Source organism: Pezoporus wallicus, unplaced genomic scaffold, assembly GCF_028554395.1.
Source record: "Pezoporus wallicus isolate ANWC-B61680 ecotype Strahan unplaced genomic scaffold, APGP_CSIRO_Pwel_v1 scaffold_11491, whole genome shotgun sequence".
Lineage (NCBI taxonomy): Eukaryota > Metazoa > Chordata > Aves > Psittaciformes > Psittacidae > Pezoporus > Pezoporus wallicus.
Window position 1 is genome coordinate 810,080 of NW_026642649.1, and position 22,340 is coordinate 832,419.

Genomic DNA, 22,340 nt, shown 5'->3' on the forward strand with positions numbered 1-22,340 from the left:
AGGAGGCGGTGGCGGGGGGGACGGGGGACCCGGATCCCCCCCACCCCTTCGCAGGGATGAGCTTTATGGACACGGAGCAGAAACTTTATGCGGGTTCGGAGGAGCTCCGGAGTGCAGAGTGACTGGACTGGGTTCTTGGTGGTGGTGGTGTTATTCTATTATTATTATTATTATTATTATTATTATTATTATTATTATTATTATTATTATATTTCCTTGGTGATCCGTGACCATTCAGCCCTGATGCAGTGGCTGGAGCAGCTCTGCTCTGGAGCCAGGCTGAGAGAGCTGGGCTGGGTCAGCCTGGAGAAGAGAAGGCTCCTGAAGGGGAGACCTGAGAGCAGCTCCAGTGCCTGAAGGGGCTGCAGGAAACCTGGAGAGGGGCTTGGGACAAGGGATGTAGGGACAGGCCAAGGGGAATGGCTTTAACCTGCCTGAGGGGAGGCTGAGATTAGAGATTAGGAAGAAATTCCTAAAGTGAGACCTCCGTCCCCTTTCTCCACCGTGGGTAAACACCTTTGAGGACCCCGCGGAGACAACGGGATTAACTCAGTGGCGGTTCATTGCAGCAGCCTCGGAAAGCCTCAGCCGAGCCAGCGGCGCTGCCCTGCTCAGCGTGCCGGTGGGACACGGACTTCTCCTCCCTCCGTGTGCCAGCAGATCATCCAGAGCCGAACGGAGAGGGCAGGGGGAGATGAGGGGGAGGCGTGTGCTTGGTGGCAGAGCGTGGGGGGCCACCAACACTAAATCAGTTAGCCCGTCCTGCCGGGGGGTACACAAAGCCCACCCAGAGGCGCCAGAAGTACCGCAAGGCTCGGTGCCCCTCTCGCATCACCCCTTGAGGAGCAGCGCTCACGGCGGGGCAAGCAAACCCCCCCGGCTGCACCGAGCGTGGCACGGGGGTCCCGTTCCCCGCTGCCTCCTGCTCCCCCAGCAGCCGCCGCCTGCCGGTCCCCGCGGAGGCGATGCGGGTTGGAGGCGGGCCGCTCCCGCCCCCCCCACCGGCGCAGCCCGTGCCCGCCCGCCTGCGCGCTGTGCGGGGCCGGCCGTGCGCGGAGCGGAGCGCGGAGCATGGCGCGGGCGGCGGCGGGGCTGCGGCCGGTCCCGGCGCTGGGGCTGGTGCTGGGGCTGGTGCTGCTGGGCGGCCTCCTGCTGCGGGGCGGCGCGGCGGCGGGGGCCGGGGCCGGGGCCGGGGCCGAGCCGTGCCAGGCGCCGCGGCAGTGGGAAGGGCGCACCGTGACCTACGAGCACGGCACGGGCCGCAACACGAGGGCCGCCGTCTCCTACGACGGCCCCAACCAGCGGCTGCGCGTCCTGGAGGAGAGGAAGGCGCTCATCCCCTGCAAGAAGTAGGTGTCCGCGGCCGGGAGGGGCGGCCGGGGCCGGAGGCGCCTCCGGGGGGGGGAATTCGGGCGATGCAGAGACGGGGGGGGCGCTGCGGGAGGGGACGGAGCGAGGGGGCCGGCAGCGGAGGAGCCCCTCGGAGGGGTCGGCGGGGCGCGGCTGGGGGGAATCAGCGACGGGCAGGAAACGTGGCACCGACGTGATTCACGGCCGTGGCACGCGTGTGTCTATGTCTGTCTATAATCTAATCTGTCTGTATATCTAATCTATATCTCCGTATCAGATATATCCATATCTATATATATAAACTATGGCTCTAACCTACATGCATATCTATATATGTAATATATAATATGTAATCTGTAGATCTAACACGTAATAGCTAATCTACATCTGTACCTAATAGCTAATCTATGCATCTCTCTATATACTATATAATCTATAACAGTATCTCTAAATAGATACCCATAATCTATATTCAGTATAATTTCTAATCTATACCTAATCTTTGTACTTGAAATCAAATCTTTATATTGGTATCCAACATCTAGATCTACATACCTAACGTCTAGTATCTATTTCTATATCTATATCAAGATATATATATCTCATTATATAATGTATATCTGTGTCTCTCACTCTATATATCCCGAGAGATTTATGATAAGCAGTGTCAGCATTTTGCCTTCAGGGATTTTCCTTTCTCCCAGTTGCTGGTTGTTTTTTTTTCCCCATTCCTTTTGTTTGTTTTAATGGAATGGGAAGCGAGTCCAAAAACAGAGCCCAAACTGTGCGGTAACGTGGGTATAATGAGGTCTGATGAAGAGATTACTCTCAAACACAGGAATTATGTCGCAGGGGGGGTTCTAGCCCAGGAATTAGCTAATAAGGTTAAGTCACATTTCACAAGTTCTTTGGTCATTCTTGCTTCCTGCAAGTGGTAGGTGATCAGTGCAGGAGGTCAGGATGCCACTGTTCTCCATGGTACACACTGCACCGGCTGCCCAGCCCTGGAGGACCTCCCCGTTCTTAAGTTATTCAGGTTTCCTCTGCTAAGGCCATAACAAACCCATCAAAAATCACTGTGTCATTGCTGAAAAATCAGTGTAGGAAAAAGCTGACCGAAGCAGGGCCTCTCTTTGCTTCCATCTGCCAAGCTCAGGCCCTGACAGCTTGGGTGGAGGAAACGATCAGCCCAGAGAGGCCTGAGTGAGTGTGAAGTTTCTGGGTACCAACCATCAGTAGCTCTCAGACCCTGTGTCAGGACCTGCCGGTGTGAGGGCAGCCAGTCTGCCCATACCCCCACCTGTCCCATCTAAAAGATGTTCAAATAAGTGCCTTATTCCTAGGGACGTGCAAACCATGGTGAAGGCCAGCCTGCAAGTGCTGTATCATCCTAACTAAATGGTCTCTGCTGTTGAAGAGATCAATATTCCTTTTTCCTGCTGGCATTTTTTCCTCACAATGACCAATTTCTTACCAACATCATATAGTCATTGTTTTCATCTTCCCAAAGCCTCGGTCCTTTCTCTGACAGTCCCCAAACACTCTTAAAACTGTTCTGAGATGCTTCATTTTCAAACAAAGTTTTCCCTCATCGTGAGCTTTTTTCTTTACTCCTGTTTCCATCTAGGAGCCGTATGTTAAAGGCAACATACAGCTGTTTGCTGATGGTTTGATAACATGCAACATAAAGGCTGTGCTCAAACTCCCCTAGGTTGACCTTTATGTTTGACAAGCTCAAGAGTCTGATGCAAGTCTTTTCTAGCTTCTAAGTTGTCTTGACCTCATTTCTTCAAGCTTCTGTTTGTTTTATTTGAAGCCTTTATTTTAAGATTGAATAATTATTCTACATTTTCTGGGCCAGATTATGGCTTTTGCCAAATTCTGCTCTTTTGACAGCTTTGATCAATATTTGCTCTGGATGCAGTTCCGTCTGGGCTGATAGGGCTGTAAGGAGGCAGGTGCCCTTGAAGCATCTCTCTGTTGCCTTTTCCTGTATTAGTTTTCTGTTGTAGACAACCTCTGGCCTCAGGGATCCCCGCTGACTCCAGGCTGTCCATGACTTCAGCCATCCAAAACTGGAGGGTGGCTTCATGTGCACAGCTAGCGTCTGCTAAGGGTGTGACCCAGCTTCCATTGAAGTCAACGGAAAGACTCCCATTGATTTCAGTGTGTGTTGGATCGGGTCTGGAGTTGGGATCATCACTTTGCTGTGGACACAGTGAGTCATAAACTGAAGCCTTCAGAAGTCAGAAGCAAAGGGACTTATCCTGTCTGTTGAAACGAGCCTCTCCCCCTCTGCGCTTTGACATTGACAAGAAGAGGGTAAATCACGCCGAGGCAGTGACTACAAAAGCAACAAGAGAAATAGCTCTGTCCTGGTCTCCAAGGAAGTTTCAGCCTAAAATCTCACAAATGGACACATTTTGCTCCTACCAGATGTAACTTACATGCAGCAATCGGGGTTGGCCAACAACCACACTCTTACACAGAGTGTTTTCTGGAGTGGAAGTTCATCGGACATTGCTCTAAGTTAGTTGATGGAGGTTAATCAGGGATACAAGGAACTGTCTGTGTAGAATGGCTTGCAGGCTCATAACCACAGGACAAACCCCAAAGCTTCCAGTTTTCACTGTAGATATATGTTTCAAATTCATGTAAAATGCAATGTGGCATTTCCATATGTACATCAAGCCAGTGTTTTAAGTAAACTCCTAAAACGTAACCATAAGGTGACTCAGTTGTGGGGATGAACGCAGAGGGCAGAGACAGTCTCCTCTTTTGGTGTTGTGTAGCCCTCAGCTGATACCACGAGAAGAGAAAAGAAAACTAACAGAGGTTTTTATTGAGTAGATGGGGCAACTTCCTGTTTGGAAGAGGTCAGAGCATTAGGGTTATTGCATGATATGGAAAGAGAGCACTTGAAACTGTTCCCTAGAGCTCCTGAGGCGGAGCTGCGTCATGTTACCTGTTCAGCACAGGAACGTAGTTTTAATTTTTTAATTATTTTATATTATTTATTATAATAAATATTTAATTATTTATTATAATATTTTGTTATTTTTATTATTTCTAATCCTTTATTCCTTACTACATGGAGTTACGTCCTTTTGTGCTCTCTGTGTATTCATCCTTCCTCACTCTTGTTCACCCCTCTGTTGGCCTCCGTCTCCGGATGCTTCCAAAACAGGTAACAGGCATCAGAATGGTTTTGCTGTTGGGGCAGATGTGTTTCATTTGAAGGTAACATCTGCCGGTTCAGACTTGGATAGGACATCACTGAAATCCTGTCACTACAGAAGGTCTAAACCAGAAGTCCCACTGACTGCCTTGTAGCCAGAACTCCACATGTCCTGCACCACCTTTCATGGTCTTGGAAGGACAGAGCAAGAAGTGTAGTGCCTGGCACTGCTGAAGCCACCCAGCAGGCACTAGCGGTCAGTTTTGAAGGAGGAAAAGGGTGAAGTGGGGAGCAGAGCAGAAATCATGCACTGGTGTTTGAGAGCTGGGGCGTTACTTGCCAGATGCTGTGTTAATAGAGTTTAACTCTTATCTTCCATTCTGTTTTTCCCGGGGGAGGCCCAGGAACAGTTTGTCCTATGATAAATGTGATGGTGGGGAGAACAAAAGTTCTGTGTGGCCAGGAAAGTCAGTAGGAGGAATAAAACTGTGTTCTCTCTTCTATGAGTGTATCTGAGCAGCTACCATTTGTACAGCATGCAGCACATTGGGATGCCTGTGTGTATGAGACTGCTAGGGTTGTCTTAACAATCATAACTACAGAGCAGGAAAAAACAGCGTGGGGATATCATATCAATGCTTATTGAACACTTTTAAACTGTAGTTTCAATTGTATTTGCCAAAGACAGCCCACAGTCATGGGCAGGATTAACTCCTTCGCTTGGCAGCAAAAGCTGCTAGTACAATAGAGGAGCAGCAAAGCCGTGTTTATAAGGAATGTCTGGTATTCCAGCGTGTGTCAAGCCCTGTCCTTGACTGAAGAGAAGCAGCATCCGCTCAGGTGCAGGTACAACAGCATTCGTCTGGAGCAGAAGTGATGACTGTTCAAAGTAAACAGCGTGTCGGACTTCCCTCAACTCCTTCCGAGTTGTTTTAGGAACTGTAAAGGAAAACCAGCAGTGTCTGACCTATTAAAATCCTATCATGCATCCATTCTGTGGTCATTATGGTGACTCAACTGGCAAAGTATTGAGCTGCCCGGAGCGGCTGCAAGTTTGTTTCCCAGCCTTGGTTTTGGGAGTGGTTTCTGCAGTTTAAGGTTTAGGGGAATGAACGGTGGTCATGGGTAAAGTCTTCCGAATTGGCCAAGTTACTTGGGAACCCAAGCCCCATTTTTGAAGGTTGTGTAGTGTGTCACACTGCTGAGAGCCTTAATTTGCAGGGAAACAGAGAATTTTCAGCAGTTTCGCTAAATCTAATGTGAGTTCTTGGGATCTGAAATGCTTCATTAGCTGCTGTGTCTAAAAGTCACCTTTGAGAATCAAAGGTAGGTACTCAAACCTCCTCCATTTACTTTCTTCGTGTAGATGCCAAGTTCTTTCAGGTGTCTGCTGCTGGTAACGCCTGTGAGTTTGGAAAGCTGGCACTGGAAGGATGCTGTGATGGAGGCAGGCTGGCAGTCAAGTGCTAGGCAATAGCCTGAAGCATGCAGCAGTTGTTCTAGGGAGAGTTGTGTGACACTGGGATGCGGAGTTGTGTGATGTTGGGATGCGGAGTTGTGTGATGTTGGGGTACGGAGTTGTGTGATGTTGGGATGCGGAGTTGTGTGATGTTGGGGTACGGAGTTGTGTGATGTTGGGTACGGAGTTGTGTGATGTTGGGTACGGAGTTGTGTGATGTTGGGATGTGGAGTTGTGTGATATTGGGGTACGGAGTTGTGTGATATTGGGGTACGGAGTTGTGTGATGTTGGGTACGGAGTTGTGTGATGTTGGGGTACGGAGTTGTATGATGTTGGGGTGTGGATTGTGTGATGTTGGGGTATGGAGTTGTGTGATGTTGGGGTATGGAGTTGTGTGATGTTGGGATGCGGAGTTGTGTGATGTTGGGGTGTGGATTGTGTGATGTTGGGGTACAGAGGGTTATCTGTAGAAGCCTCAGCTTTTGCATTTCCATCATAAGCCGACTTATGACTCAGTTTACTGAGTCTCTCAGTGATGCTTCCTGCCAAAGCAGCTGGTTCCCTGGAGAAGAGCACTGTATAAGGAGGCAGCCATGGTCCGCAAGGGCTGCATGGAGGAGGATCTCATCCCACCCAGACTGTTCATTCTGTTTGCTTCTGCTGACAAAAGGCAATATCCATTTCCCTTTCCAAGTTCTTTATCTTGCTGGAAGTCACCCAAGCTTATACAGTCGAGGAGGCAGTGAAGTAAATTGGGTTCATTGTTGTGGATGGGCTGGTGGGAAGACATTGGAACACAGCTCGGGGAGGTGATTGAAAGTCTTGAGCCATCAAGCTGCAGTGCTAACAACAAGTGGACTCCATCGGGGGAAGCTGGGCACCCCTGGCTTAGCAGTGCATCTGCTGTCCTGTGCTTTGTGCTTTCCATAACTTCCTCGGACAGCAGGATCTTTGTCTGGGTTGTGGGCTGGAGTGGACTAAAGTGGGCTGGGCTAGGCTCCATTGGCCTGAACTGGGCTGGAGCTGTCTGAGCCTGGCTGGACACATCTCAAAGGAGCTGGACTGGGCTGAACTTGTCTGGACTGGGCTAAATGGACTGGCCTTAAGTGAGCTAAACTGGGCTGGACAGACCTGGGCTGGACAGGGCTGAGCTGGGCTAATCTGTGCTAAAGTGAGCTGGGCTGGGCTGGACTGAGCCAAACTGATCTAAACTGGGCTACACTGTTCTTGGCTGGGCTTAGTTGGGCTGTACTGGGCTAAACTGGGCTGGACTGGTCTGAATTGGACCAAACTAGGCTTAACTTGGCTAAAGGAGTCTGGGCTGGGCTATACTGGGCTAAAGTGGGCTGGACAAGGCTAAACTGGGCTGAACTGGGCTGGAGTGGGCTGAAGTGGCCTGAGGTGGGCCAAACTGGGCTAAACTGGGCTAAACTGTGCTGAACTGTGCTGGAGTGGGCTGAACTGGGCTGAGGTGGGCTAAACTGGGCTGAAGTGGGCCAAAGTGGGCTAAACTGGGCTAAACTGTGCTGGAGTGGGCTGAACTGGGCTGAGGTGGGCTAAACTGGGCTGAAGTGGGCCAAACTGGGCTAAACTGGGCTAAACTGTGCTGGAGTGGGCTGAACTGGGCTGAGGTGGGCCAAACTGGGCTGAAGTGGGCCAAACTGGGCTAAACCGTGCTGAACTGTTCTGGAGTGGCTGAACTGGGCTTCACTGGGCTTCACTGGTCTGAGGTTGTCTAAATGGGGCTGGACTGGAGTGAATTGGAGTAGATTTTGCTGGGCTGAACTGGGCTAAACTGGGCTTGAATTGGCTGATCAGGTCTTGGCTGGGCTGAGCTAAACCGGGCTGAGTTGTGCTAAACTGGGCCTAATGGGGCTCAACTTGTCTGGGCTGAGCTGGAGTGGGCTGGGCTGTAAACTGGGCTGAACTGGGTTAAACTGGGCTGGGCTAAGCTAGACTGGGCTAAACTGGGCTGGACTGGGCTGGCTTGAAGTGTGCTACAGTGGACTGGGAAGGGCTAAAGTGGGCTGAAGTGTACTAGGCTGGGCTGTGTTGGGCTAAACTGGGCTGGACTGGGCTAAATTGTGTTTAACAGTGCTAAAGTAGTGTGGACAGATGTGAATTGGGCTGAAGTAGGCTGAACTGGTGTAAAGTGTGCTGGGCTGAGCTGAAGTGGGCTAAAGTGGGCTGGACAGGGCTAAGGTGTGCTGGAGCGGTCTGAATTGGGCCAAACCCTGCTGAACTGTGCTACATTGGTCTGGACAAGTCTGAATTGGGATAAATTGGGCTGAACTGGGCTGGGCTGGGTTACCTTGGTCTGGACAGGGCTAAGCTGGTCTGAATTGGGCTAAACTGGAGTATACTGGGCTAACCTGGTCCAAACTGTGCTGTGTTGGGCTATATTGGTCTGAACTGGCTAAACCAGACGTAACTGTGTTAAACCCACCTTAACTGGGCTGGACTGGGCTAAACAGGTCTGAACTGTGGTATGCCAGTTTGAACTGGGCTAAACTGGGCTGGAATGGTCTGAACTGGGCTAAACTGTTTTGGGGTAGGCTAAACTGTTGTGAATTGTGCTAAACGGTGCTGTGCTTGGCTGAGCTAAACCGGGTTTTCCCAGATGGCAGGAGAATATTCTTTGGAACTCAGATTTGCCAGAACAGAATTCCCTTGCTTAGCAGTTCCAAAACTAAAGAGACCCCATCATCCAAACCTGAATTCCATCGATACAAAATGATCTCCAGGGATGCTGCTGCGATGGGTCCGGGAGCTGCTCAGAGGAGCGCCCGGCTCTGCTGGGTGCTGGTACCCAGGAGCAGGGCACGGGCTCCTCCTGCCCTTGGATACCGGGGCACGGAGCGGCCGCGGGGAACACGAGTGCCTCCGGCGGGAGGGGTGGGAAGGGGGACACGGTCCCCGCCGCTGCCAGGCTGCCCCAGACCCCCTCGGTGCCCCGGTTCCTCGGTTCTCCCCCGTGCCGAGCCGAGCCGAGCCGTGCTGTAACACTTCCGTCCCTGCCCATGGCAGGGGGTTTGGAACGGGATGATCTTAAGGTCCTTTCCAACCCTAACTGTTCAGTGATTCTATGGTTCTCATAGCCAATAGACACCTGAGGCACCACCTGCAAAAATCAGTGCAACTCTCCCGGCAGATTTCACAGGGCTCTGGGTCAGGTGCATGTATAATTTGGGGGCAGCTCTACAGCAGATTTATCTGTAATTACAGAGCTGGTCGATGGAGATGGGAAGCAGCAGCAGTTACACGAGGATCTGCTGTTACGCTCTGGCAAGAACAGTTGTCTCTTGATAGCCAGGAGGAAACATGAGAGATCTGATGGGCAGAAAAGGGGTTTCTGCTGATGAGCTTTGCTGGGGAGAGGAATCAGGAGTTCCTCATGCGGTCTTTGAACAGGAAGAAGTCTCTGGTAATGCTGGGCAGCTCGGTTGTGCAGTGGTTGCACTGACACACTGCATCGTAGGCGATGCAGGGCACTGTCCCTGTGAAGAGGTACCCTTTCCAAGTATCTTCATGTTGAACATCCAAAATAGGGGGCTGGTCGGTTTGGAAAATCCCGTCCATGAAAGAAGGTGATTAGAAACAGCCCCCCCCACACATACGCAAATATGGGACTGGTCCCACTTTACGTAATTATAGGGTCACTTGTACCTTAAACCCCAGTTATTTTCATACTTGTTATAGGAATGCCATTCTGGCATGTACAGAATTCACATTAATTAAGAGAAGCTCACAGAAACCTCTGGCTCCCCGGCAGTGTGTGCATGACACTGGGCTCTGGGTCAGGAAAACACCCCAAAATTAGGTAGGCATACCTGTTTGCTGAGGACTTGGGTTTGTATTTGTGTCAGATGCTAAATGGTAAAGCTATTTCTGTCATGTTTTAAGCAGCATGGGTAGTCTAAACATGTTCAATAGGTCTAGTGACCTTTTCCTGAGTAATGGAAAACTTTCAGCTGTGCCAGTGCAGTTTATGCCAGAATTATTTACAGGCCTTGCCCTCTTTGCTGCTGCTGCTTCTTAGGACTGTCTTGAGTGAAAAATAAACATGTCAGGGGTTTAATACAATTAAAATGGCAATAAATAGTGTAAAAAATAGAACTGTATTCTCAGCCTTGCTTGCTTCAGCTGTGGTTTCCGTGATGGGCTAACAGATTACCAGGGAAAAGGTTCTGCATCAAATACACCGATGTGCACCCTAAAGCAATTACTCCATGCTGCGAAGAGAAAGGTTTTGAAATGTATATTCATCTGTTAGCTAATTACATGTTTGCAGCCAGGCTGATTTTTAAGGTCTGCAGTGTCTTATAGGAACCCTCCATAAGCAATATCCATGATGCATTACGTGGTGGCTGCTGAAGGTCCCCCACAAAAGGCAGAGGAGCTGTGGGTTATCCCTGTTGTACTAACAAAACCCACAGTAACTCAATAGAGGACAAAATGCAATAGTTTTGAGAAGAGCGATTTTAGCAGACAGTTCAACCTTTTAATTATTCCCTTTGCATGCACGTGTCTTGTGAATCCTATCTCCCCACTCCTGGTTTTGGACAGGGTTTGTCTCTGACTCATTAGTGTGATAGTGTAATTAGGCCTACGTGTAAAAGTGAACATTGCTGAGGATCCTCAGTGTGCAGGAGGTAGCACGGTCCCTCAAATCCCCGGGGTCCCCATGTGAAGTAAGATGGAGCCTCAGCCCTCAGAGCAGATGCGCAGTTGCCACCACTGATTTGAGAGGTCTCAGGAAGTGACCCCAGAGGTTGTTCAGCCCCTTTGGGCAGGCAGCAGTGTCAAGGATTTAAGTCATAGAACTGATGAAGTCAGGACTAATTGGTTAAGCTTGTCTGTTTCCCACACGGTAAGACTGGGAAGGTCTCTAAGCCACCATATAACCTGTCCAGCCTGGGAAGTAAAGCTTCATTTGGGATGTCTCTGACCCTTGGGTTTTCTTACCAGTTCTTGTCAAATCTGGAATGTAAAAGGACACACATGCAGATGTTTTCAGAGTATCTCCTAAGTAACCTCTCCTTGCTTAAGGTGAGTGATGCTGTTTTCTTCCAGTGCCACCTTCAAGTAACATGGAGGACAACTGTTACTCTTTTTTAGCTTGTATACCGGACAGATTATAGTCGGTCCTACCCCAGTCTTCCTTTTGTAGCATAAACATGCTCAGTTTCTGCATAGGTCCTGTTTCTTAAGCATGACACCATTCTTGCTGTTCTCTGAACTGCATTCTAACAGTTCCCTAAAGTGTGGCACCCAAACCCAGGACTCCATTACTGCTCTGACCTCATCAGGGCTGAGCAGAGCAAAAGAAATGACCCAGAACTGTAAACTTGACTTTCTAAATCATGCCTGTGCCACATCTCAATGGGTGTGTGTTTAAAGTGCCATCTGCTCTGTAACCATGGGGCAGTTAATATCTCTTATTGGTGGTATGTTTTCTCTCACAGAGACATTCCCTTCTTTCCTGTGATCCTTTTCTTTTGCACGTTTTCAGTCATCTCCATCCCTGGCGGTGTTCAAGGCCAGGTTGGACAGAGCCTTGGGTGCTATGGTTTAGTGTGAGGTGTCCCTGCCCATGGCAGGGGGGTTGGAACAGGATGATCTTAAGGTCCTTTCCAACCTTAACTATTCTGTGATTCTGTCTCCACCTGGATTTTAGGGCACCAACAATTTGTGTTTGAATCCAGTGATGAATCGATGCACTCAGCAAACAATACTGCTTTTGATACAAAGCTGCTGAAGGAAGAAGAAGAGCCCTGCACAAGGACTTCTGGATGAAACGAAGAAGTTATTTTTATGCTGGAGGGAGAATGAAGTGCAGTGTCAGGACTTCAGGGTGCATTTGTTCACATCTTTCACAAAGGTTGTTTAAAAATAAGCTATACTCGGATCTTTGGATAAAGATGTTAGAAAATTGAAGTGTGCTTGACTTCCAGACTGTATTGTCTGATTCCCCTGGCTGGCCTGACTTCCAGACTCCCTCCAAAACAGACCTGGTGTGTTATATGTTTTACACTGGACAGATATCTGAAAGACCTGAATCATCCCTCTCAAGTAAATCATTGCAGATGGAAGGTGGAAACCATTACATCTTGGGTCAGTAATCTGGTACAAGTGGACATCCTCACAATTTTTTCCAGGGAATATTCCATTGTGAAAGAGAAGTTTGCTCTATCACAATAGGGACCTACTTGCCATCTGTTCCAAAGGGCACTCTGTTCCCCAGATTACTTTTCATGCAGGAATGCATACTGGAAAGCAACTGAATGGCCAAGTATATGCATAATGGGACTTACAATCTTGGTAAAGAGCAGTATAGGTCTCCTGCATTTCATGTAGTCCCTGTTCAGGGTATCTGAAGGTCCTTCTCTGTTTATACACAGGAGTTAAGAGGTGTGAGAGGCTGCAGTGCCAGGTCCTAGCTGAAAAATTGGTGTTTATTTGCACTACCCTTTTATTCCACAGTAAGTGGAAGAATGAGGTTGTGTGAGTTTAGTCATTTGTGATTAGGGACTTCATTTTGCTATGTCTTTCTGCTGCGTACCATAGGTATTATCATACTGGGGCAGAGCCAAGATCCAATTTAATATCCTGTCTCTGAGCCTGATTCAGAGAAAGGTGTGAAAACTCCAGATAAATGTGACAATTAGGATCATAGAGTCATTGAGGCTGGAAAAGAGCTCACAGAGTGCCTTAGTATCATTGCGCGCTCAGAAGAGAATTACACATCTCAGTTTTGAGCGTCCACTCTTTCAAATGAGTTACTTACATTTTATACATATATTTTATATATATATATTGTATATAGCACAAAGAGGATGAGAAATATAATAAATGATAATGTACCTCTGTAATTTCTTTCCTTATTATTTGCCCTTCCTAATGTTTTTAGTGTATATTGAGAGGTGAGTCCTGGCCTTCCTCATTCTTTTTAGTCTCCTCTAAGCCCTGCTGTGATTTTCCAGTAACCTTTATTATTATTAACCTGCTCAGGGGCCAAGGCCTCACTGTGCTAGACGTTTACTGCAAACCCAGAACAGTAAAATAAGCTTGACTGCGAGTACATTTTGATATCCTGTGGTTCTACTCGTATATACCATATTCCCTAGGAGGTGATTTGGTGATTCCATTTAATTCATTGGACAGCATTATGGTATTCTGGCCACATCTGCCATTCCTTAGCACACAGATGCTCTCTATTAAGGACAGTGCATCTTTTAGCCCCTTCCAAAACAGGACTCCCTTAAACACGATGCCTTATTGCTTTCCTGCGTTTCAGCTTTGATTCGAATGCGTTGTTCTCAGGGGTGCAACTCGGTGGGCCAGACTGATCATTAGGGAGCGTCAGGACAGCCAGAAAGGGACAGCAGTGGAAACAGTGTTCTTGCTGAAGAGCTGCGTTTCCTTTAGTACTTGCCAAAGTAGCTAGTGTAATTTATAGGAATACAATAAGACGTTGCATATATCTTTCATTGAGTTCAATAATTAGAGTCACAGAAATCTGTCACCCTTCAGCTGCTGTAACTTTGACTTCCCAGCTTTCGAGTCCTGTATTTATGGTTTCCTTTCTACGTGAACTTAATAATTAACAGGACTTAAACTGCCTCATTTGGAAGCTGGTAGTGCTGGCCAAGTTCCTCATATACCTTGCTAATTAGATACCTGATACATAAGGCTTGGCCACCTTGAAAACCAGGCCCTTTACAATCTGTGAGTGATTTAAATCAGGCTAAACCCCACTGCTTTTACACACTCTCAGGTTACATTTACAGGCACATGTGTTCGCACAGTCCTGTATTTGTACAATATACCGTAGGCCGGCCCCGCTGCCAAGCGTGTGAGCTCAGATATGGTAAATGACTGTTGTCCTTGAGGTCTGATGCACCAGAAGAAAAACACAAGCCTGAAATTACCGAAAACTTCCTGGGAAAGAGGAGAGGAGTTCCCAGAACTCCACTGAGAAGCGGATGCTGCACAGCTCTGAAATGAGCTTGCCAGAGCTTTCCAAGGGGAGATGAATGTGCTTGACCTGATGAGTGTTTATCAACTGTCTGCTTGGCAGCTTTGCTCCCTTGAAAGTGTTCCTAATCTGCAGAGCTGAGGAGAGGAGGGGTTGTAGTTATCCTTGCAGTGAAAGTTCCCATTCTCCCAGGGCATCTTTCTTCAGTAAGGAATGTGTAAAGCGGCATCATTGAGGGGGGTGTTATCTGGAGGGTACAGGATTACTCAAGGATGTAATGGATGGACCTGTCCGTGCTCACTAGAAGAGATCACTTGTTTGGGGCATTTTTAGTGCAATTTCTTCTCATCAGAACTTCTTTCGTGGTGTTTGAAGGTGTCTTTTTACCTGGCAAAGGAGTAATACCACAAAGGCAGACTGATGCTTCAAGCCTTCAGTTAATCTCAAAAGAGAAAGCAAAGTTGGCTTTGGAGCAATTACAACGACCCCAACTTGGTATCTTAAATAGCAAATACTGATACACATCATACATGAAATTTTGCTTTTGTTTTTCAGTTGCTTTATAGTGCTTATGAGGTAATGTAAGTCCTGGCTAACTCAAGTGGGAGTTTTAAGGATGCAGTAATTGCAGCTGAGAAAACTGGATCAACAGGTTAAAGCCCTAAATGCATGAAACCCCATATGGCTTTGCAGGAAAGGAATGCCTCCTTTACAAGAACCATTGTTCCGTTGTTTTGGGGGGCAGGAAATGTGGTTTTGTGCTTTGTTAATACAATGCCTCACTCAGATGGTTTCTGATCCCTGCTCCGTGCCTCTTCAATGCTACAGCAATCAAAAAAGGCATTTTAAGGCTCCAGTGCTGTAAGTTACTCATCCAAAGCCACAGAGCAAAATGGTGCTGAGGTAGATTTAGCACACAAGGAATTTGTTACCCAGCCTCAGCCTCAGACCATTATTTCGCTTCTCTCTAGCAAATGACCTTGTCTGATGTGCTCCAAGACGCATCACGCGGGTCTTGGCGTGCCGCTGCCAGCACTTCTGCTCCTCTGAGTCACTGTGAAGGCAACTGGACAGCAAGCACCTCCTTCCTTCCAGGTTTGACGCTCAGGAGGAAGCCTTTGGAAGTGTGGAGGAAACCCTGGGGGTCATGTGGAGTTGATGGGCAGGCTGTGATGCTTCAGGAGTGGCAGCTAGGAAGGACTCAGCATAGGGCAGGACTCGGTGGAGACTGAGTACCTGGAACAGAGCTGGCGGCATGTTCTCGAGTCTAATGACTCTTTGTCCTGACAAATACAAAAAGCAATAATTCATTGTTTTGAGTTGCATCGATAGCATACAGAACAATGATCCCTGCAGGAGACAAGTCATTCCATGCCTTTATTGGTTTCCATCATTTATGTCTCTGTGTTATCTGGGCTGACTCCTTGGAGGCACCTCTCCCTGCTTCCCCAAACTGGATGAGGACTCTCAGAGGTAGGATGGTGTTTGGATGCACACCCACTCCTCACAGTATGTCTTCATGCAAGTGCTTTGCCTTGTGATTGCGTGGGCACGGTATTCTGCCCTTGCATTCAGTTCGGTTGGTCTCTTATTCAGAAGAGAGTACAGAATGCAGTGTGTATCCTGCCTATCTGACACGATTGCTTCCAGCAAAATCCGTGGACTTATTTGAGCAGGATATAGTCCAGTGTTAAGAAAACCTTTCAAGCATAGGAGCAAAAACCATGTCTGCGTGTTTATATTCTGGAGTTCATCCATTTTCAGGCACAGACAAAGGGAGTATTAAGAACCATGAGAGAGTCCTGTTAAGGGTATAGTGTACAAAGGGTGTGAGGCATAGGACAGGGTAGGATGGAATAGGATAGGAAAGGAAGGGAAATAATCTCTGTCAGGCAAATAGGGTAACCTGTCCAAGGAGCCTCTCCAAACCTGCTTGCAGGTGCCCAGTGAACAGGTTGAGGCCCTCTTGAAGTTCCAGTTGAAGAAGTGAAATTGTTATGAACCCAATGTTCGAGGTGGGCTCAGGCTGCAGATGTGTTACTTCTGAAAACACAAACTGATTACAAATCATTTCCTCTCCAGTTTCTTTGCCAAGACCTGTTTGCAGGGCTCTGTGCTTCCCCTCAAGCAGCCAGTGAAATCTCGGGCCCCTAAACCAAACAGAGGCACTATTCTTAGGGCTTGGCTGGTAAAAGGAAAGAGAAAAAGGAAGAAAAGCAAATTGTTTTAAAATATTTTGCTTCAGAATTGTCATTTGTGCATTCCTGCACATTTTGGTATTAATTTTGGCTGTTTAGGAGTTCTCTTTCTAAACCAGCAACTTGACCATTCACCTTTCATACGCAGCTAAACTCGGATCCTGTGTGATCTTAGGGTTTTGTTGCTGCTTCCAGGACGCACACAGGAGCAGTTTGCTTTGAAACTGGGATGTGGGGTACCCCTGGGTTGAGCACTGACAGTGTAAACCATGCTCACGGCTTACCCATGAGTACAGCCACACACTGTGCAGTCTCATCCTCTGTGTGTGCTGAGCTCATCCCAGCAGCCCATCAATTCATACAACTGGTGTCTCTTGTCTTCAGTCCCCGAACCAAAAACGGAGGTGATGGAGCCTCTTGCTCTGCAGAATGGGCACAGAGATGGATGTGGGCCCTCCTTCTGCAAGTATTCAGGCCGTCTGTTGGAGTCATGGTGGCTATCCATGTGCTGGCAGTTAAATACACACGTTCATCAGATTGAAGCTTGAACTACTGCACAAGTTTCACTTGAATAAAGGTGGCACATTCCCCTCATGCAATGATAGCAATTCACAGGTTGCAAAATGGAGAACAAAAGGTAAATATTCTGTGGAATGATTGATAAAGGGTAAGGAAAAAGAAAATGTGAACAAAATGCTGTTAAAAATGCAAATAACATTTCTGTGCTGAAGAAGTTCTAAGTAAGGATTTAAAATGAAAAAGAAATGGAATGTTTCATTCCCAGTAGTCTGCAATGCTTTGCTAACCTTGCTCCTTTGCTCGTCCACAAAATGACTGTATTATCACTCACATACCTCAAACATGTTATTGGACTCATCCGTGAGGCATTCTACATCCCACTTTTATCAGATGAATGGGAGTTGAGTCATTGCAGCCGGGTTGCAAACACATAAATAAGCGTATTTTAGCATTCTTGTGAGGATGGTCTCTGGACTGGGTGGGATATAAAAGTTAGATGTGTCCTGATGTGGTCATAGGAACCAGCTTATGTATATGAATTCTTCAGTAGCGTATCACGGCTGTGGAGACATTGCCTTTGATGAGGAAAATGGCAGGTGAGTTCAGGTTGGTGCAAGAAGCAGGAATATTGTTAAGATACAGACATGAGGACAACTTAGACAGGGAAGCTAATACAGCCTCTGTATGTGTGTGTCCATATGGGGGAGTTCTTGGTGACTGCCTGCATCATGGAAAGCGGGACAACCCCATGTTGTGCAGGGTCATGCGTGAGAGGTATGGTCACTTCCTGTGGGCCTGCTTGTCCCCTGCTGCGTGCTTCCTCACTGCTCCGTTTGCTAGTGCCATTTATTCTGCCTGTGTTTCCACACATGCTGCAGAGGTGATCCCCTCAAACGGTGGTGGGGATGTCCCTCAGATGCTTTTAACCACGCTTTATAGCCCTTCTCCTAGTGCTGCCTTTAAAAGCTTCTGTGCCAGTGGTGGGTGAAGTGATTCCTGACCGATGCAGTTGTGTAGATCAGCAGTTACACCTGTAAATTGTTTTCTTGGCAGCCCTATTTCATGTAAATTTGCATCCTCCCCAAAGCAATGTGAAGACTGCAAAGAGAAACATGCAGGGGATGGGAAAGACCACAGAGGAGGTCCCCTCTTGGTTTTGTGCATCATCTCTTCAATTACGTGGACTGTGCAATTGCGCAGTGCTTTCCACCAGCATCCTCCTGTCTTGCTGATGGCACGGGAATTACAGATGGAAAGAGGCGTATTGCAGATAGGCAAGATGAAACTGTTCAAGGGGATTAATGCCATCCCTTCCTTTTCTTCAGAGTCACTGCGTAACAGTGGACTGTAGCCAAATACTTGAGCTGAGATACCCACAGGAAGCCTCTAATAGAGCGTACACAGGTTTGGGGGGTTTAGAGAGTGACTCCTGGCTCTGCTTTGCAAAAGGTGCAGAGCACACATGAGGGTGTTTTGAGTTGTGCTTTGAAGTACTCATGGTCTGATGTGTGATGCCAAGTGCCCTGGAGAAGGCAGGCTTCTGGTGGGTCTGTGCTGGTACCAGCTGATACTGCTGTTAACTCTGATTTCAGTTTCTCTCTGTTTCTGTCACCGGTTATAAGGTAGGGACCATGCCACCTCCTCTTTGTAGGTATGGATGCATATACTGACTATAAGTAGTAACTAGATGAAAATGTCCATGATGGTGTTTATTATCCCTCCTCATGGAGCAGGGCTTGGGCACTTCATATTCTATAGAAGATGGTTTTCAAATCCTTATTAAGTACCCACTTTGTTGACCTCCCCTTCTAGTCTCTGGTGCTCATTGATTTCCACACGTCTCCTTACCTCTGCCTTACTGTTTTGCTTTCTCCTTTCACTACTTCTTGAACCTGGTGGCTTCCAGAGAGAAACTTTGCCATTGAGGATGGAGAGCCAATCAGTTCTGCACTTGGTCCATGTCCTTGCCCCATCACCAGCATGTCTGTGGAGGAGCATCTGTGAGGATGGCAGATACCAGATCTAACCATCACAGAGAAAGGCTCTACCCCAGTCACAGCAAATTGAATCTATGCAGCCTATGCAAGCAGATTTTTTTCCAAAGGCTTATAACTTGGCCAAATCTGGGCAACTTTTAATCAAAACTTTTCCCCTGCCAAATTTCAAGTGCTTTCTCCAAAACATGGAGGCACAGGAGCTGTTTAATGAAACAGCTATTAAAGCCCGTAACAAAACGGGCAATAATAACATGTTTTCCTCTCAGATGTTCTCAGAAAAGTTGCTCTGTTGTTCTCAGAAATGGCTGAACCGGTTCAGCCTGGTTTATTTGTTCTGGAGAGAGTCAGCTGAGGCAGACTTTCAGCATGGGAAACTTCAGCCCAACTGGTTAGCCCTTCTCCAAGTGGCAGAGTTTAATGCAAGTGAAAATGGACTTAAACTGAGAAGTCAAAGGCAAGCTTACTTACCAGCAATGCTCCTTGCTTAGCAGAGAAGAAGACTGTATATATTAACTGCTTTTCTTTTTGCTGTTTCAGATTTTTTGAGTATATATTCCTCTACAAAGATGCAGTGATGTTTCAGATTGAGCAAGTTACAAAGCTTTGCTCGAAGGTTGCTCTGACAGAGCCGTGGGATCCCTATGATATTCCTGCCAATTCAACCTATGAAGATCAGTACTACATTGGGGGACCTGGAGACAAAATTATGGTACAGGAATGGTCTGACAGAAAACCAGCCAGGAAATGTATGTATGTGCATGGGTTTGTTTCATCTGAATAGTAGTCATTGTCTCTGCTACCCAGGGAAAAATAGAACTCTGTATGACTCACCCCAACTTTCCACATTTCTATAATGCTGGCTGGAAGAAATAGTATCTCTTGTCCACAGCATATGACTTTATTATCAATGTTTTTTATTAAGAGAGTGTTCTGTATCTCAGCAGGATCAAATATGCCCAAGGGACTTGAATGTATTTTAGTCTGCATCATACAGATTTTGGCATGGAACAGCATCGTTTTGCTTCTGAATCCAGAATTTATTTATAGAAGAATTGGTGGTGTAATTAGGGGCACACTCAAACTAGAGTGGGCATAATAGAAACAAAGCAGGTGTCAGTGTGTGTCTACACGCCGCTATCAAGTGTTACTGTAGAAGACATTCAATACATGGTTCTGCAGCAGTGGAACATCCTTAATATTCAGTTAAGTTCTGTTATCCACTACACTAGTAAGAAACATCAGCACTTGGCAGCTGAACACCAGCACCATGAAAGAAAGTAGCCTGAATTTTCCAAGGTACCATAGGTACCATGTTTTGGAGGCATAGCAGTTTGTTAGCACATCGGCTTCAATGTCAGGTGTGGTTTACTGGTGACCCACACAACTCTAAGAAGAATTAATGGCACTATTCAGCTAATGCAATACTTCTGGTTATAGACACCTAATGTCTAGGCTGAACCTGAGCATTTAGCCAGGGGAAAAAGGTTTTTTTTCTTGACTATAAATAGAAAGAATGAGGTAGAAAACGAAGGATAAGATCATTAGACCTTTGTAACTAGGTCTGTGTATCCTCTCGTATTCCACAAGAGGCAAATTACCACTTACTCCAAGAATTTTGTTTTTCAGATCCGGTATTTGTTGGAACTTTTATGGAACTTAGTATCCAGATGCATTCAGTTAATGATGTGCGATTTTTATCCTGTACTATTTTGTGTTTCCAGTGCTTTTCTGTATGATCATTCATAAAAATAATGTCTTCAAGTTGTCACATCATCCTCCTTTCAGCTAATATGGGCTTGGATTCTAGAAATAGTATTTCTGTTAAACTGACAAAGGTTTCAATGGAGATATGGGCTACTGTGATTTTACCTTGACAGAAGACGTGTTGAGGACAAGAAGCCTCCATTCCTGCATATTCAAAACCAAACTCACTGAGGTGAGAATGTTGTCAATAGCAGTGTGAGGTGAAACGTCCCTGTGATACCCAAGCTGGTGGCACCAAAATTTGCCTCCTGGGGAAACAGAGCATTTGAATGGCTTTCCTGGTGAAGTGAGTAAGTGCTGCCATAGGAGTGGCATGAGAGGGGAGAGAAATCAGAGTTTTGCAGAACTCAGTGAACCTTGGGACTAAGCAGAAGTCACGGTCCTTCAGGAGGGGTCTACTTGAAAGGTGACATTCCAATCCCATGATTTCAAATGTGCTTGGCACTAATGTGTTCAAGTTTAAGACCGTTGTGCTGCCCAGATTATACCAGCTTTGTGGCCTTGGTTGGCGTTGCCATGCATGTGGACAGAAGCATGGGCAGTTCCAGCCTATAGGCTTTGCTTGAGGAGCAGCCACCTTTCTGACTGACGTCAACATGACACATTGATTAATTCATTAATTCATTCATTCTTTTGTGTCATCTAACACAGTCCTGTTTCTGCTTGGTTACAGTGGAGTCGTGGGTTGGCGTTTACACAGTGACGGACTGTTACCCTGTACAGGAAACCTACACGAAGAACTACAGCGTGACGACCTCCACTCGCTTCTTCGACCTACAGCTGGGCATTGCTGACCCCTCGGTGTTCACCCCTCCCAGCACCTGCCAGACAGCCCAGCTGAGGAAGATGGAAGGTGAATGCTGATGGTGAACCCTGGCTGCGAACACATATGAGCCAAGAGGATGGCTCATTAATAGCTCCTGACATCCAACCTCAGTTTTCAAGCTTGTTGTGGCTCTTCTGGGAATTACAAGTTTTCACTTGAAAGGGAACATAAACATGGAACTGAGCAAAATATATAACACTAAAGTTCTCTTTCATCACATTAATGTGTTCAGTGATGCACTTGTACAGTAGAGTGACCACTGTTATAATATTTACAGATAGTATTTATTTAAGCTGTGGCTGATTTTCCTTTTACAGAGGTTTGGTTATTCATCTCTTCAGGAAGACGAAGCATAAGCAGACTGCAATACTGGGAACATCTAGAAGGAAGAACTAGATTTTGTTGTTGCTGTTGCTTCTGGGGTTTGAGGGAAGGGGAAGTATGCTCTGGGTAAGACTTCATCCCTACCTGAAAAATACCCCGTTTTAAACAACGCACATCAAAAGTGGGGAAATCATTCTATTGGCTTAGTTTTGCTTTCTGTTTTTCACTTTCTGCCCGTCAGGAAGCTGGTAGTCCAATGTCTGAGCTGATTTCTTTCTTTCTGAAGGGAAGCTGGAGTAACTATTCATGGAATTCTAGTTGACATGCAGAAAATGCTTGCCTGGTACTTGGGATAACAGTGTGAAAGGGAGGGAAAGAGGGAAAGGTACACCCCCAGAAAAGCAAGCCAAAGTTTTCTTACATTTACTACACTTTTGGTACTCCGGGAGGGTGCAGTGAGACATTCCCCAGTCACATTTTACTTCAGCACTCACTTTTCAAGGGAATACTAGTTTTAACCTACGCAAAGAGACTGAGAGGTACTGTGTCCTAAATGGCTTTAATCCTTTGTCACTATTCTCAAAAGTTTCTGTACTCAGAAGGGTATAAAACCAGCCCCATGATTCCAGGTAGAAGTGAGAAAAAAGCCGTTCTTAGTGTGCAGTTAGTAAAGGCTAAATCAGCGTTCACACAGTGCCTGGGGATGCGGATGGAGTGAAAGGTGGAGCTGTGTGGCCAGTGTGGGG

The 22,340-nt window shown here is 46.9% G+C and overlaps 1 protein-coding gene across 1 annotated transcript; it reads left to right on the forward strand.

Annotated features, from left to right (window-relative positions):
• Positions 1–1,071: 1,071 nt before the first annotated feature.
• On the forward strand, positions 1,072–21,672 carry EPDR1 (ependymin related 1). Its single transcript, XM_057431421.1, has 3 exons — positions 1,072–1,349; positions 19,218–19,426; positions 21,118–21,672. The coding sequence occupies exons 1-3, from the start codon at positions 1,072–1,074 to the stop codon at positions 21,306–21,308; spliced, it is 678 nt and encodes a 225-aa protein (XP_057287404.1). The 3' UTR covers positions 21,309–21,672.
• Positions 21,673–22,340: the final 668 nt, after the last annotated feature.

Bases quoted from the DNA above. Each gene is read 5' to 3' on its own strand.
- EPDR1 (XM_057431421.1), top strand. From the start codon at position 1,072: ATGGCGCGGGCGGCGGCGGGGCTGCGGCCGGTCCCGGCGCTGGGGCTG. The intron at 1,350-19,217 runs GTAGGTGTCCGC...TTGCTGTTTCAG, and splicing joins GCGCTCATCCCCTGCAAGAA to ATTTTTTGAGTATATATTCC. The intron at 19,427-21,117 runs GTATGTATGTGC...GCTTGGTTACAG, and splicing joins CAGAAAACCAGCCAGGAAAT to TGGAGTCGTGGGTTGGCGTT.